Raw genomic sequence first — 16891 nt, 5'->3', positions numbered from 1 at the left:
AAAAAAAAAAAAAAAAAAAAAAAAAAAAGGCCGGGCACAGGGGCTCACACCTGCAATCCTAGCACTTTGGGAGGCCAAGGCGGATGGATCATGAGGTCAAGAGATTGAGACCATGCTGACCATCCTGACCAATATGGTGAAAACCTGTCTTTACTAAAAATACAAAAAATTAGCTGGGTGTGGTCGCACACACCTGCAGTCCCAGCTATTTGGGAGGCTGAGGCGGAAGAATTGCTTGAACCTGGGAGGTGGAGGCTGCACTGAGCCGAGATCAAGCCACTGCACTCCAGCCTGGTGACAGAGTGAGACTCTGCCTAAAAAGTAAAAAAAATGCTGTGTACCCATATTCATAAGATCATTATTCACAACAGGCAAAAACTGGAGGCTGCCCAAATGTCCATGTGTATAGATGAATGAATAAACAAAATGTGATCCATGTTATTCAACCTTTTAGCATGACATCTGCTGTTGGAAGAAGAAAAAATGTGGTCCATCCATACAATGGAATAGCATTCAGCCTTAAAAAGGAAAGAAAAAAATTTGAGATAGTCTCGCTCTGTCACCCAGGTTGGAGTGCAGTGACATGCCCACAGCTCACTGGAGTCTCCACCTCCCAGGTTCAAAAGATCCTCCTGCCTCAGCCTCCAAAGTAGGTGGAACTACAGGCATGCACCACCATGCCTGGCTAAATTTTGTATTTTTTGTAGGGACAGGGTTTCACAATGTTGCCCAGGCTAGGAAAGAAATTCTGACACGTGCTGCAACATAGATGAAACTTTAGGATATGCTGGACATGGTGTCTCACACCGGTAATCCCAGCGCTTTTCGAGGCCAAGGCAGGCAGATCACTTGAGGTCAGGAGTTTGAGACCAGCCTGGCCAACATGGTGAAACCCTGTCTCTACTAAAAATACAAAAATTCGCCAGGTGTGGCGGCAGGTGCCTGTAATCCCAGCTACTGGGGAGGCTGAGGCACAAGAATTGCTTGAACCCGGGAGGAGGAGGTTGCAGTGAGCCAAGATCGAGCCACTGCACTCCAGCCTGGGCGACAGAGTGAGACTCAGTCTCAAAAAGGAAAAAGAAGAAGTTTTAGGATATTATGGTAACTAAACTAAGTCAGCCCCAGGTGCAGTGGCTTACACCTATAATCCCAACACTTTAGGAGACAGAGGCTAGAGGATTGCTTGACCTCAGGAGTTCGAGACCAGCCTGGGTAACATAATGAGATCCTGTCTCTACTGAAAATAAAAAAAATAAAAATTAGGCCAGGCGCAGGTGGCTCCTGCCTGTAGTCCCAGCTACTTTGGAGGCTGAGGCAGGAGAATTGCTTGAGCCCCGGAGGCGGAGGTTGCAGTAAGCTGAGATCCCGCCACTGTACTCTAGCCTGGGCAATAAAGAAAGACTCTGTCTCAAAAAAAAAAAAAAAAAATTGCCAGGTGAGTACCTGTAGTTTCAGCTACTCGAGAGGCTGAAGTGGGAGGATCACTTGAGTCCAGGAGGTCAATTCTGCAGCGAGTTATGATCATGCCATTGCACTTCGGCCTGGGGAACAGAGCAAGACCCTGTCTCAAAACAAAAAATAAGCCAGTTACAAAAGGACAAGTACGTATAATTCCACTTATATGAGGTACCTAGAGTAGTCCAAATTCATAGAAACAGAAAGTAGAATAGTGGCTGCCAAGGACTGGGCGGGCGGAAGGGAAACCAGGGAGTGAGTGTTTCATGGGTACAGACTTACAGGTTTCCAAGATGAAAACATTCTCAGGTCAGGCACTGTGGCTCATACCTGTAATCTCAACACTTTGGGAGGCCAAGGCAGGAAGATAACTTGAGCCCTGAAACTCAAGGCCACCCTGGGCAACATATTGAGACTTTATCACTACAAAGAATACAAAAATCAGCCAGGCTTGATGGTGAGTGCCTGCAGTTCCAGCTACTCAGGAGGCTGAGGTGGGAGGATCACTTGAGGCCAGGAGGTTGAGGCTGCACTGACCATGCCAGTGTATTCCAGCCTGGGTGATAGAGTGGGATCTTGTCAAGAGGGAAGGGGTGGGGGGAGAAGGGGAGAGTAGAGAAGGGAAGGGGAAGGGGAGGGGGCAGAAGAGGGGGAGGGAGAGCCCAGCAGTTGAAGATCAGCCTGGATAACATAGAGAAACCCTGTCTCTACAAAAAAATTTAAAATTTAGGGCCGGGCGCGGTGGCTCAAGCCTGTAATCCCAGCACTTTGGGAGGCCGAGGCGGGTGGATCACGAGGTCAAGAGATCGAGACCATCCTGGTCAACATGGTGAAACTCCGTCTCTACTAAAAATACAAAAAATTAGCTTGGAATTGTGGGTTCATTCCTTTAGTCTACCTACTTGAAAGACTGAGGTGGGAGGATCACTTGAGCCCAGGAATTCAAGACTACAGTGAGCTATGATCAAGCCAGTGCACTCTAGCCTGGGCAACAGAGCAAGACCCTGTGTCAAAAAAAAAAAATTAATTTAATTTAAAAAGCAACCATATAAGTCCTGCTTCCTTTGTTGCACATTATGCTTATAAGAATCATCCATCTTGCTGTGAGCAGATGTAATATCTGCTTTCATTCCTGTGTAGTAGTCCATTGGCTGAAACAGCATAATTTAGGTGTCCATTCTACTTGAGACGGACATTGGGTGTGAGCTAGTTCCAGCTTGGGAATGACATACATACGTGATGTTCCTATGAACATTCATGTCTTGAGAAAAATTACAATTCTTTTTTTCGGGGGCAGAGAAGGTGTGCATATGTGTGATTAAAAACAACAACAGGAGGCCGGGCGCGGTGGCTCAAGCCTGTAATCCCAGCACTTTGGGAAGCCGAGGCGGGTGGATCACGAGGTCAAGAGATCGAGACCATCCTGGTCAACATGGTGAAACTCCGTCTCTACTAAAAATACAAAAAATTAGCTGGGCATGGTGGTGCGTGCCTGTAATCCCAGCTACTCAGGAGGCTGAGGCAGGAGAATTGCCTGAACCCAGGAGGCGGAGGTTGCGGTGAGCCAAGGTCACGCCATTGCACTCCAGCCTGGGTAACATGAGTGAAACTCTGTCTCAAAAAAAAAAACAACAACAGGCCAGGTGCAGTGGCTCACGCCTGTAATCTTAGCACTTTGGGAGGCCGAGGTGGGTGGATCACCTGAGGTCAGGAGTTCAAGACCAGCCTGGCCATCACGGTGAAACCCCATCTTTAAAAAAAAAAAAAAAAATTTGGCTGGATGGTGGCTCACACCTGTAATCCCAGCACTTTGGGAGGCCGAGGTGGGCGGATCACTTAAGATCAGGAGTTTGATGCCAGTCTGGCCAACATGGTAAAACGCCATCTCTACTAAAATGCAAAAATTAGCCAGACGTGGTGGCTAGAGCTTGTGGTCCCAGCTACTCAGAAGGCAGAAGCTCGAAAATCCCTTGAACCCGGGAGGTGGAGGTTGCAGTGAGCAGGGATCGCGCCACTGTGCTCTAGCCTGGGAGACAGAGCGAGGCTCTGACTCAAAAACAAAACACAAATTCTTTTTCTTTATTGTGTATATTTTACAATATGAAACATACTATATTCTACATTATAAGCAATATCTCCCACTCCTCCACCCCCAGCCCCTGGTAAATCTACTTTCTGTCTCTAGGACTTTGACTACTCTAGTTACCTCATATAACTGAATACAATTTTTATCCTTTTGTGACTGCCTTATTTCACTTAGCCTAATGTCCTCAAGGTTCATCCATGTCACAGCAAGTGACAGAATTTTATTTTTTTTTCTCCCAGGCTGGAGAGCAGTGGGACAACCTCGCCTCCCAGTTTCAAGCGATTCTCCTGCCTCAGCCTCCCCAGTAGCTAGAATTATAGGCGTGCGCTACCACGTCCGGCTACTTTTTGTATTTTTAGTAGAGACAGGATTTCACCATGTTGGCCAGGCTGGTCTCAAACTCTAACCTCAGGTGATGCCTGCCTTGGCCTCCCAGAGTGCTGGGATTACAGCAGTGAACCACCGCGCCCGGCCACATTTAAATTTCAAAAAGTAATAAATGCTAGTTTAAATGCATAAAAGTAAAATTTAAAACATTCCTTTTTACCCAAAGAACACTGAACGCTTAAAAACACATTTTTTTGAAGTGTCAGTGTGCAGAGGAAAAAAAGTAAAAATTAAAAATGACTTTAATAAGTAACTGTTTGACTAAAACTTAAAGCTATACTTGGAAATGTATAAAAACTGTACTAACTCCTCCGCCTCACCAGCTCGAACTGAGGCAGCAGGGACGTCCCTCGTCCTGCCCTGGCCCCCACCGGGCCTCGCGCTCAGGCAGCGCCTTGAACAGCCCGGCCGGCGTGCGAGGACCCCGCACGGCCAAAATGGCGGCGTCCGTGCGACAGGCACGTAGCCTGCTGGGGCTGGCGGCGACCCTGGGCCCGGGTTCCCGTGGCTACCGGGCGCCCCCGCCCCCGCGCCGCAGGCCAGGACCCCGGTGGCCAGACCCCGAGGACCTCCTGACCCCGCGATGGCAGCTGAGGCCGCGCTACGCAGCTAAGCAGTTCGCGCGTTACGGCGCTGCCTCCGGGGTGGACCCCGGTTCGCTATGGCCGTCGCCGGAGCAGCTGCAGGAGCTGGAGGCCGAGGAGCGCGAATGGTACCCAAGCTTGGCGACCATGCAGGAGTCGCTGCGGGTGAAGCAGCTGGCCGAAGATCAGAAGCGTCAGGAGAGGTGCGTGCGTGCAGGAAGACGCGGGGCTGCCCTGTGTGTCCCGTGGGCGAACTGGGCCCCAAACCGTGCCTACCCCATAGGTGGCACCTTGCAGCATCTACATGTTGTAGATTTATGTATACGCTCACCTGGCCGCAAAACAAACTCAGTAACAGTCCATTTAGTCTTTCATCAGTAAGTGTTTTTTTTTTTGAGTCGGAGTTTCGCTCTTGTTACCCAGGCTGGAGTGCAATGGCGCAATCTCGGCTCACCGCAACCTCGGCTCACCGCAACCTCCGCCTCCTGGGTTCAGGCAATTCTCCTGCCTCAGCCTCCTGAGTCGCTGGGATTACAGGCACGCGCCACCATGCCCAGCTAATTTTTTGTATTTTTAGTAGAGACGGGGTTTCACCATGTTGACCAGGATGGTCTCGATCTCTTGACCTCGTGATCCACCCGCCTCCCAAAGTGCTGGGATTACAGGCGTGAGCCACCGCGCCCGGCCTTTTTTTTTTTTTTTTTTTTTTTTTTTTTAAGAAGAGTCTTATTCTGTTGCCCAGGCTGGAGTGCAGTGGCGCGACCTCCGCCTCCAGGGTTGAAGCGATCCTCCTGCCACAGCCTCCCGAATAGCTGGGATTACAGGCGTGAGCCACTGCGACCGGCCATCATCAGCAAGAATTTACTGAGCGCATACCGTGTGCAAGAACCCATCCCAGGCTGGACGCGGTGGCTCACGCCCGTAATCCCGGCATTTTGGGAGGCCGAGGCAGGCCCCAAAGGGCCCCTGAGGCCAGGAGTTCGAGACCAGCTTGACTAACATGACGAAACCCTGTCTCTGTTAGATACAAAAATTAGCCGGGCGTGGTGGCGCACGCCTGTGATCCCAGCTACTCGGGAGGCTAAGGCAGGAGAATAGCTTGAACCCTGGAGGCAGAAGTTGCAGTGAGCTGAGATTGGGCCACTGCACTCCAGCCTGGGCAAGAGAGGAAAACTCCGTCTCAAAACAAACAAAACAAAACAAAACAAAATCCTGTCCCAGCAGGAAACAGGCAAGATAATATCAGATGGCCACAGTGGACTGCCTATTAGGAAGGTAAAAGAGTGAAGAGTGCGTGCCTGAGGGCAGCTTTGGTTCAGTACTCTCTGAGATGATGATGTTGAAACAAAGACCTGAATAACCAGACTTAGCCATGGGGAGATTTCTTGGGTAAAGAGTTCCTGGTAGACGGAACAGCTGAGACAAATGCCCTGAGATAGGATATGCTTTAAAGAAGAGCCAAGTGGCCAGTGTGGCTGGTGAAAAGTGAGGGCAAGAAGGTGATAGGTCCTGGAACCAAGGGCAGAGGTCAGGTACGGAGGCAAGTCTGAAGGACCACAGCCATTTTTTTTTTTTTTTTTTTGAGGTGGAGTTTCGCTCTGGTTCCCCAGGCTGGAGTGCCATGGGGAGATCTTGGCTCACTGCAACCTCTGCCTCCTGGGTTCAAGCAATTCTCCTGCCTCAGCCTCTTGAGTAGCTGGGATTAAGAGGCGGACACCACCATACCTGGCTAATTTTTTGTATTTTTAGTACAGACAGGGTTTCGCCATACTGGCCAGCCTGGTCTCAAACTCCTGACCTCAGGTGATCCACCTGCCTCAGCCTCCCAAAGTGCTGGGATTACAGGCGTGAGCCACTGCGCCTGGCTGAACCAGGGGTATCTGTTACAGATAATGCCACATCCTGGATGGCAGAGGGGGTAGGTCAAGTGTGTTCCCGGTATTTACCCTTCTGGTTTTCCCAATAGCCTTATGAGGAAGAAGGGACTGCCTTAATTTTAGAGATGAGGAAGCTGAGGCTTGGCAAAGTGAAGTCATGTGTCTGATCACCCAGTCAGGGAATGTTGGAGCAGGGACTCCTGTTTCTGCCCTTCCTCAGCCAGATGACCCTGTTATAGGGCGGCTTAATTCTTCACTTTCTAATCCGTAAATGAGGCTGTCATAAAAAAGAACGAGATCATGTCCTTTGAAGGGACAAGAAGGGAGATGGAGGTTATCATCCTTAGCAAACTAACACAGGAACAGAAAACCAAATACAACATATTCTCACTTCTAAGTGGGAGCTAAATGATCAGAACACATGGACACACAGAGGGGAACAACACACATTGGGGCCTTTTGGAGGGTGGAGGGAAAGGATCAGGAAAGATAACTACTGGGTACTAGGTTTAATATCTAGGTGATGAAATAAATCTGTACAAAAAGTTAAAGAAAAAAAATGGGGCTGTGACTGGTAGCTACAAACTCAGGTATTGGTGGGAAATGTCTTTCTTGCTTTCACTCCTATGCCTAGAATTGGGCTTGGCCTACAGTAGGTACTCAGCAATGTCTGGAATAAACGTGTGAAATTGTCCATGGGAGTGGCACTTGGTGGCTCAGTACGCAGCTCAGTGAAATGTTGATTTGGCTTTGGCACATGGGGTTTACTGGGGCTTGACACACTCTTGTGATCAAATTCATGCACAAATAACTCTCTCTTCATCTCTTCCTGTTTCTTCACTTGTCAAGGGCTTCTCCTGACAGTTAACCTACTGGGGGAGTTGAAGCTAGTGCGCAAAGGCCCATGGGTGGGATATGGGTGGGTGAGCTCTGCCCTGGCTGAGTGCCAGTGTCACGGCCCACTCTCCCTGCCCTGCAGGGAGCAGCACATCGCAGAGTGCATGGCCAAGATGCCAAAGATGATTGAGAAATGGCGGCAGCAGCAGCGGGAGCGCAGGGAGAAGGCAGAGGCTGACAAGGAGAGGAGGGCCCGACTGCAGGCTGAGGCCCAGGAGCGCCTGGGCTACCAAGTGGACCCAAGGAGCGCCCGCTTCCAGGAGCTGCTCCAGGACCTAGAGAAGAAGGAGCGCAAGCGTCTCAAGGAGGAAAAACAAAGACAGAAGAAGGAGGCGCGAGCTGCTGCAATGGCTGCAACAGCAGCCCAGGACCCAGCAGCCTCTGAGGCACCCAGCTCCTGAGCCTTTGTCCTTTCCCAATAAAAGCCTGCTCCCTGGCAGTCCCCCTGAAGAGATCTGTGTCCTCTCAAGGTGTGCCTCTCTGGGTCCCTGGTTCCTCCCGAAACACCTAGGGCTGGGCTGGGGAATCCCCCACTTGGCTCTACTCCAAAGGGGGACAGGGACTGTAGGCCCTGCTAACTGAGGCTTCAGGACGAGGAAAAGGGGGGGCGCAATGGGCAAATAATAGAGAAGCAGATGGCAGAAGAGAAGAAGGCTTCTGTTTACCAACATTCATCTCCAGTAATTAGCCAATTATGGGGGAGGGGGGAGGGGGGAAGTATAGCCAAAACAGACTGTGGTGATGATGGTGGGGGCCAGGGAGAAGCAGTCCTTGTAAGGCTGGGCTGGGGTCCACTGCCTGGAAATGACACACTGGGGGAGGAGACACTGGGAGCCCCAATCTGCAAGGACTCACAGACTCCTCTCCCCCTTCCCGGCACCCATCACCACGCCTGCCTGTGCCCAGACAGCCCCCAGACTCAGACAGGCGGGCGTGAGGAGCCCCAGCAGGCACGGACCATAGGGCTGTTTTTTTAAACTTTATTCACTTCAAAACCTTTATTAGAGACACGGTTCTGTTCTGGGGTGGGGGTAGCCTTAACACTGAGCTGTTAGCCCTTCTCTAGGCTGGAGGCCAAGGCCAGACTGGGGAGGGGGCCTTGAACCTTTCAGGGCTCTCCCCAGATGGAAAGATTTGGGCTGCTCCAATGGAGGATCAAATTTTGGGGCTCCAGCTTCCCCTCATCCTAGAAGAGGATGGGGTGGGGGGTCCTCAGGGATTCATCGGAAGATGGAGAAGCAAGCAGCCGCCTTTCCATCTGGCTGCAGGGAGCTGGGACAGAGGCCAAGAGGGGCCCATCTGTTGCCTCCCAGTCCTGCCAGCTTCTCTGAGCAGGCTGGGCTGGGGAGGAGGATGGGGGGACAGCTGTCTCTGGCCTGGGTCTTCTCAGAGCAAGATGGGAACAGGGGCCACTTTAGGAGGACAGGAAGCTGGGCTTTTTGTTCATTGGTTTTTTTTGTTTTTTTTTTTTTTGTTTTTTAAAGGTTTTTGATTTTTTTTTTCCCACTTCTTAAATAAACATGAATATATATATATATTTTTTTTCTTTTATAAAACTTTCATGGAGTAGGGGTAGGGTGGGGGTTTGGGTGGCCTGGCCTCCTGGCATCACTCGTCATCAAAGTTCTGACTCAAGAGGAAGTTGGCAGCCAAGTTCTCGTTTTTTTCACACGCGAAATAGGCCTGGATAACCAGGCTCTCTGGGAACCCCAGGGCCTTCAACTGTGGGAAGATGGGTACGTGTGAGCAGTAGAGGGTAGGGGTTCTGCCCACCTGCAATTCCCCCACATCCAGACCTCTTACCCTCTCTATAGCTTCTTTCTCCTGCGGTGTCACCTGGATGTAGTTCATCTGCGGGGCCTCCTCTCCTATGGCACCCACCTCCGCCTCCACATCTGAGATGTCTGCCAGCTCCCCAGGGGGTTCGTTCAGCATCTGGATGAACTGCTCCTGGTGCCGGCTAATTTGCTGCAGGAGAGGGTGGGGAAGGCAGGGTAATTCACAGCCTTTGTCCCCTCCTCTCCCCAGGTCTTCACAGCCCTTGCTTTTTCATTCAGTCAGGCATATCTCCAGAGGAGCCTATTCTGGCCAAACACAGCAGACAACACAAGCCCTGCTCTGGTGGAACTGATGATGGGCTTTAAGTGAGCCAAGAAATGGACCAGGCATGGTGACTCTTGCCTATAATCCTAGCACTTTGGGAGGCAGAGGCAGGTGGATCACTTGAGATCAGGAGTTCGAGACCAGCCTGGCCAACATGGTAAACCCCCATCTCTACTAAAAAGAGAAAAAGCAGTCAGGTGTGGTGGCAGGTGTAATCCCAGCTACTCAGAAGGCTCAGGCATGAGACTGAACGCAAGAGGCGAAGATTGCAGTAAGCCACTACACTCCAGCCTGGACAACAGAGCAAGACCATCTTGAATAAATAAATAAAGAAATAGGCCAGGCACAATGGCTCATGCCTGTAATCCAAGCACTTTGGGAGGCCCAGGCAGGCGGATCACTTGAGGCCAGGAGTTCGAGACCAGCCTGGCCAACATGGCAAAACCCCATCTCTACTAAAAATACAAAAATTAGCTGGGTGTGATGGTAAGTGCCTGTAATCCCAGCTATTCAGAAGGCTAAGGTAGGAGAATCCCTTGAACCCAGGAGGCAGAGGTTGCAGGGTGCTGAGACTGTACCACCACACTCCAGCCTGGGTGACAGACTCTCAAAAATATAAATAAATAAATAAGCCAATAAATGAACCAGACAACTACAAGTGTCTGGCTAGAAAGGAACTGCAGATGAGGGCTGGAGGAGAGGTCTGCAGTATGGGGGATGCAGAGGGTTTCCTCCAGGTAAAGCAAACAGCAAGTGCAAAGGCCCAGGGCGCATGCATCTGGGAAATCTCAGAAGCAAGAACAGAGTGAACATGGAAGGGAAGACGGAGGAGGCAGAGAGTAAGACCAGAGAGGAAGGCCCAAGTCAGACTCATTTTCTAGAGCAGTGGGAAGCCACAGTGGTGACAGTTATTCAGGAAAAGATGTGGTCTGAATCTTTTAGAAAGGTGAATTTGGCCAGGTGTGGTGGCTCATGCCTGTAACCCCAACAACTCGGGAGGAAAGGCAGGAGGGACTGCTTGGGCCCAGGAGTTCAAGACCAGCCTGGGCAATATAAACCCTGTCTCTATTCCCCCACTCCACTCCCCCAAACCAAAAAATGTGAACTCATCTGGGTGTTGGGTTTGGGTATATGGAGGTTCATTTGTTCATTTTCGTTTCCGTTCTTTTTAAGATAGAGTCTCACTCTGTCACCCTGGCTGGAGTGCAGTGGGACAATCTCGGTTCACTACAATTTCTGTCTTCTGGGTTCAAGCAATTCTCGTGCCTCAGTCTCCCAAAAAGCTGGGACTACAGTGGCCCACCACCATGCTCAGCTACTTTTTGTAGTTTTAGTAGAGATGGGGTTTTGCCATGTTGGCCAGGCTGGTCTCAAATTCCTGACCTCAATTGGTCCACCCACTGGTCTCCCAAAGTGCTGGGATTAGAGGTGTGGGCCGCTGTGCCCGGCCTGGGTATCTGGAAGCTCTGATACAACTCTCTCTACTCTTGTCTACATCTGACCATTTTCACATTAAAGAAGGTGTTTTTCAGTCAATGGACTGTGGTACTGTGCAGTCGCAGAGTAGAAGGCTGCCAGGGAGCTGGAGTGCAGGGAGGGGCTGGATGGGGAGAAGAGACAGGACAGGGGAGGGACCCCAGCTGGCCCCCCAAGGCCTGAGGCTGAAGCAACCCCAGGCTGGTCCTTGCAGAGATGGGGGAGAACTGGGGAAGTCTGTTCAAAGTCTTAGAAGTCTAGTCTAAGGCCGGGTACTGTGGCTCACGCCCGGAATCCCAGCACTTTAGGAGGTGGAGGCGGGTGGATCACAAGGTCAAGAGATCGAGATCATCCTGGCCAACATGATGAAACCCTGTCTCTACTTAAAAAACTACAAAAAAAATTAGCTGGGCGTGGTGGCATGTGCCTGTAGTCCCAGCTACTCGGGAGGCTGAGGCAGGAGAATTGCTTGAACCCGGGAGGCGGAGGTTGCAGTGAGCCAAGGTCGCACCACTGCACTCCAGCCTGGCGCTTGGTGACGGAGTGAGACTCGGTCTCAAAAAAAATTAAAATACAAGAAGTCTAGTCTAGAGAGCACTTTGGGCTGGGCACGGTGGCTCACGCCTGTAATCCCAGCACTTTGGGAGGCTGAGGCGGGCAGATCATGAGGTCAGGAGATGAAGACCATCCTGACCAACATGGGGAAACCTTGTCTCTACTAAAATACAAAAAAATTAGCCAGGTGTGGTAGCGCACAACTGTAGTCCCAGCTGCTCAGGAGGCTGAGGCAAGGGAATCGCTTGAATGGGGTGGCAGAGGATGCCACGAGCCAAGATGGTGCCACTGCAACAGAGCAAGACTCCGTCTCAAAAAAAAAAAAAAAAAAAAAAAAAAAAATTTTAAAAAAGCACTTTGATGGACAGATTAAGCCAGCCATGGAGTATGGCATTCAGAGAGGCTTGGGCTAGTTACATAGATTTGGGGGTCCTCGGGCCAGGTGTGGTGGCTCACGCCCGTAATCCAAGCACTTTGGAGGCCAAGGCGGGCGGATCACCTGAGGTTGGGAGTTCAAGACCAGCCAGACCAACATGGTGAAACCCCGTCTTTATAAAAAAAAAAAATATATATATATATATAAAAAGATTTGGGGGTCCCCATAGAGACTGAAGGCCCCAGGACACTATGAGGGAGGACTGAGTGCCAATGAAGATCAGGACTGGGCAGGAGAAGCTGGCAAGGCACTAAGAAATGAGAGGAGAAGGGGCAGACGGCAGGGTCCTGAGTCAAGACAGGTGGGTACTTCACAGAGGACCCAGAGGAACCTGCTTGCACCCAGATGCCCACCCCCCTACTCTTCCTGTGAACATTCAAAGGCCAGGGTAGAGCCTCACCAAGCACAGCGGTCCCAGAGCCAACTGGGACACAGCTGTCCTGGGTGATGTCATGCCACCTTACAGACATTTACGTAGTGCCATCTGTATGTGGAGCCAGAGCCAGAGCCAGAGCCCCAGCCCAGGACCCTGAGGCAGCAGGCAGACACACACTCTACCAGCTGTGTGGCCCTGGGAATCACAGGCTGCTCAAAGCTTCTAGTGTCTTCTGCAAGAGGTGATGTTGACTGCACCCACACCTCACAAGGTAGTTGGGAAGACTGAGAAACCGTGGGGGTCAACAGGTCACAGGAAGCATGGGGATGTGGGGAAGAATGTGCTTGGTCCTGCTTTCCAGGATTAGAACGACTCCTATATGTTATGGACTCCGGTGCCCGCAGGGAAGGGAAACGGTGGCTGCCCTGGCTCCCTCTGCCCTCCTCCGCCCCTGGGACCACACCTGCAAAAGCTGAGGGTTCTCCTGGCCCAGCTGTTGCAGCAGAGCAGGCAGCAGTGCAGGGTTCTGCTGAATCACCTGCCGCATGTTCTGGAACTGGGGCTGGTCCCGCAGGAACTCCAGGGGGTTCTCTCCTGCTGGTAGTAGGAAGGGGTACAGTCAGACACCGCACTGGGCTCCCAGGAGCACTGCAGGGTGGAGTGTGGTGTCAGTCAGGTACCTGGAGGGCAGATGCCGCACGTGCACACCCACCTGCTTCCGTGGCCGGCTGCTCGGATACCTGGCTCTCCTGGACAGAACCGTGTTCTGGCTCGGGGCTCCCAGGAATTCCCTGTCAGGGGTCCTGTTTAGTTCTAATGCACAGATCTCCTGTTGCCACCCTCCTCCATGCCCTGGCAGGACACAGATGAGGCCTTGGCCCTGCCCTCCGGAGGCCTACCCATCACTCACATCCAGCATCCTGTGGAACACCTTTAGTGGCTGGAATCACTACCCAAAGGATTTTCTGGGCAGATTTTGCCTCCCCAGCTGCCCATGAGGGCAGTGAAGCCCGTGGACTCCCTCAAGGCCTCCCCGGGAGGCAGCAGCCCCACCTCACCGTGAGCAGATACTCCACGGCTCGGTGGGGATTGTTGTAGCTGGCTCTCAGGGCGGCCACGACCTGCTCCCGCTCATAGCCCATGGACATGATCTCCGTGAGCATCGTCTCATACTCAGAGCCCGTCACTGTGGAAGGAGCAGCAAAGCCTGGGTTATCAGGAAGAGGAAAGGGCAGCTCCCAGGCCCTCCCGCACCCAGACAAGGCCCAGCTGATGGCTGGGGCACCCAGTCACCTCTGCCCTGGGGACCACCCACCCACCTAGCGTGGAGGCCGCGTCTTCCTCTCGCCCGCTGCTACCTGAAGAGGGAACAGAGCTGCAAATTCAAGAAAGAGAAATCGGATCCTGCCTTCTGGCGGCCTGCCCTCCCTCCAGGTGTGTGGGACAACATATGTGGGCGCTGGAATGTGCTGGAAGGACAGGGCCCAAGTGGGGCTGCTGCCCACGCCTTACCCTGATACGGACTCTGGGGACGTCGTGGGGGCGGATTCCTCCGACGGGCTCTTGTCCTCTCTGGCGGCAGGTGGGGGATGGGACATGCCTGAGGTAGGGGCAGGCGGGAAGGATGTAGAGGACTCTGGGGCAGCTGTGGGTGAGGCCTCCGGGGGTGCTGAGGTACCCTGGCCAGCTTTGGTCTGCAACAGGAAGAAAAAGGGAGCTAGCATCAGCAACCCTATCAGACCTAACAACCCGCTCTGCTGTGGCCCCACCCTGTTCATAGCTAATCTCTCCTGGGCACACAGGCTCTTTGCCAGCTCCCCAGCTCATCCACCCACCCTTCCAGCCAGCACACGTCACCCACCTTGGTCACCATGACAACTACAAAATTCTTCTCATCAATGCGATAGTCCCTGATGGGGACATCATCGCTCAAGATCTTGCCGGCATAAATAAGTTTCTGTCCAGCCACAGGGAAAGCATCACGACCTTTCTCAGCTTCTATCTTCTCCTTTAGTACCTTCACCTAGAGAGAGGGATAGAGACAGTCACTGGAGAACCCAAGATTCTCTCTTCCCTTCTAGTTTAGGACGGAGAGGCTGCAAGCCCTGACGGCAGAGGCAAGCAAGATTTTTAAAGCTTTCTCAGCATCTAAAGCATGCTAGACTTGAATTCAATCATCATGCCATTCAATACAGTATTTATTAATATTAAACACCTATTAGGTGCCAGGTGCTGTTTTAGACATGGAGGTCACAGCCCAGCAACAAAAAACACAAGTCCCTGCTCTTACGGAGAGAACACTAATGTGAAAAAAATGTAATTTCAGGTGGTATAAAGTATGAGAAAACAGAATAAAGGAGACAGCCCCCCTGCCCCACACTCTACCTTGAACAATAACAGTGACTAGTAATTAATAGTCCTTTTTTTTTTTTTTTAAAAAATTGTAAGAGACAGGATCTCACTGCTGCCCACACTGAATTGCAGTGGTGCAATCATAGCTGACTTCAGCCTCAAACTCCTGGATTCAAGTGGTACTCTCACCCAGCCCCGGGGGTAGCTAGGACTAAAGGTGCACGCCACCACTCCAAGCTAATTTAAAAATTTTTCTTTTTGGTAAATAGAGTATCCCTATGTTAGGCTGGCTGGTCTCAAACTCCTGGCCTCGGGCAATCCTCCTGCCTCTGCCTCCCAATCATTAGGATTACAGAAGCATGAGCCAATAGTGCTACTGTAATTGTTTATGTAGCATACATTTTAAGCTTCCTAACTATCAAATACATATCATTGGCCTCATTTTATTCATTCATTTTTGTTTCTTCTTTTTGTGGACAACAGGGTCTCGCTGTGTTACCAGGATGATCTTGAATTCCTAAGCTCAAGGGCTCCTCTTGCCTCTGCCTCCCTAAGTGCTGCGATTACAGGCAGAAGCCAACAGGGGACCGGCTCATTTTATATTTGAGAAAACGGAGGCACAGAGAGGTTAACCTGTCCAAAGCCAAACAGGTGAGCTGATCAAAAAATGTGAGTGTTTCCTTTTCTACAAAAAGTGGACTTCAATGTCTCCCTCGCTGTGCAAGAAGTGCCAAGTACCCAGACATTCGGTATGCTTGAATTAGGTCCTAATTCTACTTTCGGCTAAAAGGGCATCGTAATGTTTATATCGTGGACACTCACACAAGGCAGAAGGTAATTTGAATCCCAGCTCTGCCATTACCTGCGTGTGACTGTGGCAAAGTTCCTTAAGCCCTAGGTTTCCACATCTGTAAAATGGTCAGAAGTCCCCAATGACAAGCCCGTTTTGCAGAGCAGTAAAATAACAATAAAACGATCGGTGACTGATAAAAAGTAAACGGTCAACAAACACGAACCACCAAAATTATAAAGACTGAGACCCGTTTATTATCATTAACATCGTTGTTGTCGTCACTACTCGGTATCTCCTGGTCATTACTCCTAGATTCGACCACCACTGTCCCAAGGAGACGCCTGCAAAGCTGGGAACGTGGAGCCCCAGTACTGGAGAGCCTGGCCTGCCCATGAATCCGAGCCAATAGTTCCCGCGCCCCGCGAGAGCGCTGACATTGGAGCCGGGCCTGGCCAGCGCCTCGGGGGTGGGGCCTTGTCCGGAGACCGGCCCAGGAGCGCCGCGCGATCCGCTGGAGCTGGGCCAAAGACCACCGTGGGGGGTTCCAGGAAAGTCCAGCAGGTTGGGGGTCTGGGCAGGGCCCGGCCCGCGCCGTCCTCCCAGCCCCTCCCGTTGGGATCCCAGCCTCCCCGCCACCACCCCACCCCCAGCACCCGTCGCTCCCGCCCCCGGGCTCCGGCCCGGCCCGCACCGTCTCGTCGGGCTCCATGCGGATCTTGAAGGTCTGCTGCTGCAGCGTTTTGAGCGTGATGGTGACGGCCATGGCGGGGCCCGAGCAAACGCGGCGGCCCCGTGATCCTCACACAACATGCAACTCACGCCGCCGCCATCTTAGCGCCCAGCCGCGCCGCGCGCCGACCACTTCCGGGGCAGGCAATGCGCGCGCTGACCACCAGCGCACGTGACCTGCGCTCGCCTCCCCCTCCCTTGGCCTTTGTGGGCATGCGCACAAGCGCGTTCTCGGGCGGGGCACGCGCAGACTAAATTCAGCGTTGTGGAAGAGAGGGGGCTTCTCGCTCTGCCAGCGCACAGGGTCTCATGAGAGTGACGCCATGCCCATTAGCGGTGACGTCATGGGGCTACAAATAAGTCTGGTGTCCCCACTTACACGCTCAAACGAATTTTCTTTCTTGATATTTAACACAAATTTTCACGTACTTGCACTTGTTATAGACATACGTATTTCTTATGTAAAAATATGTTCTGCCTCTTCCAAATGAGGTGTTTGAGTCTGTCTCCATCACCCAAGCTGGAGTGCAGTATTGAGATCTCGGCTCACTGCCCTCTCTGCCTCGCGGGTTCATGCAATTCTCCTGCCTCAGCCTCCCGAGTAGGTGGGATTACAGGGGCCCCCAACCACGAAGAGATACTTTTTTTGTATTTTTAGTAGAAATGGGGTTTCACCATGTTGGCCGGGCTGGTCTCGACCTCCTGACCTCAGGTGATCCACATGCCTGGGCCTCCCAAAGTGCTAGGATTACAGGCCTTGAGCCCCTGTGCCTGGACCCCAAATG

The 16891-nt window shown here is 51.9% G+C and overlaps 2 protein-coding genes across 3 annotated transcripts; one reads left to right on the top strand and one right to left on the bottom strand.

The window, feature by feature from the left end:
- Window positions 1-4329: 4329 nt before the first annotated feature.
- On the top strand, window positions 4330-7932 carry GADD45GIP1 (GADD45G interacting protein 1). The gene is made up of 2 exons (XM_032265855.1): window positions 4330-4715; window positions 7369-7932. The coding sequence occupies exons 1-2, from the start codon at window positions 4366-4368 to the stop codon at window positions 7685-7687; spliced, it is 669 nt and encodes a 222-aa protein (XP_032121746.1). The 5' UTR covers window positions 4330-4365; the 3' UTR covers window positions 7688-7932.
- A 323-nt stretch (window positions 7933-8255) lies between these two features.
- On the bottom strand, window positions 8256-16289 carry RAD23A (RAD23 homolog A, nucleotide excision repair protein). Of its 2 annotated transcripts, none has more exons than XM_032265853.1 (9): window positions 16069-16289; window positions 14094-14255; window positions 13745-13926; window positions 13552-13607; window positions 13291-13418; window positions 12945-13023; window positions 12696-12829; window positions 9090-9254; window positions 8256-9008 (listed from the first exon to the last, which is right to left on the bottom strand). In XM_032265853.1, exons 1-9 carry the CDS (start codon window positions 16138-16140, stop codon window positions 8895-8897), a joined length of 1092 nt encoding a protein of 363 aa, XP_032121744.1. In that variant the 5' UTR covers window positions 16141-16289; the 3' UTR covers window positions 8256-8894. The 2 variants fall into 2 exon arrangements, with proteins under 2 accessions (XP_032121744.1, XP_032121745.1); XM_032265854.1 differs by having other exon boundaries at window positions 12696-12826.
- Window positions 16290-16891: the final 602 nt, after the last annotated feature.

The sequence above is a fragment of the Sapajus apella genome, unplaced genomic scaffold (assembly GCF_009761245.1).
Source record: "Sapajus apella isolate SASKATOON/1434 unplaced genomic scaffold, GSC_monkey_1.0 scaffold152, whole genome shotgun sequence".
In the NCBI taxonomy this organism is placed as follows: Eukaryota; Metazoa; Chordata; class Mammalia; order Primates; family Cebidae; genus Sapajus; species Sapajus apella.
Note: the sequence above shows the minus strand (reverse complement) of the source record. Positions and strands in the feature narration are given on the sequence as shown.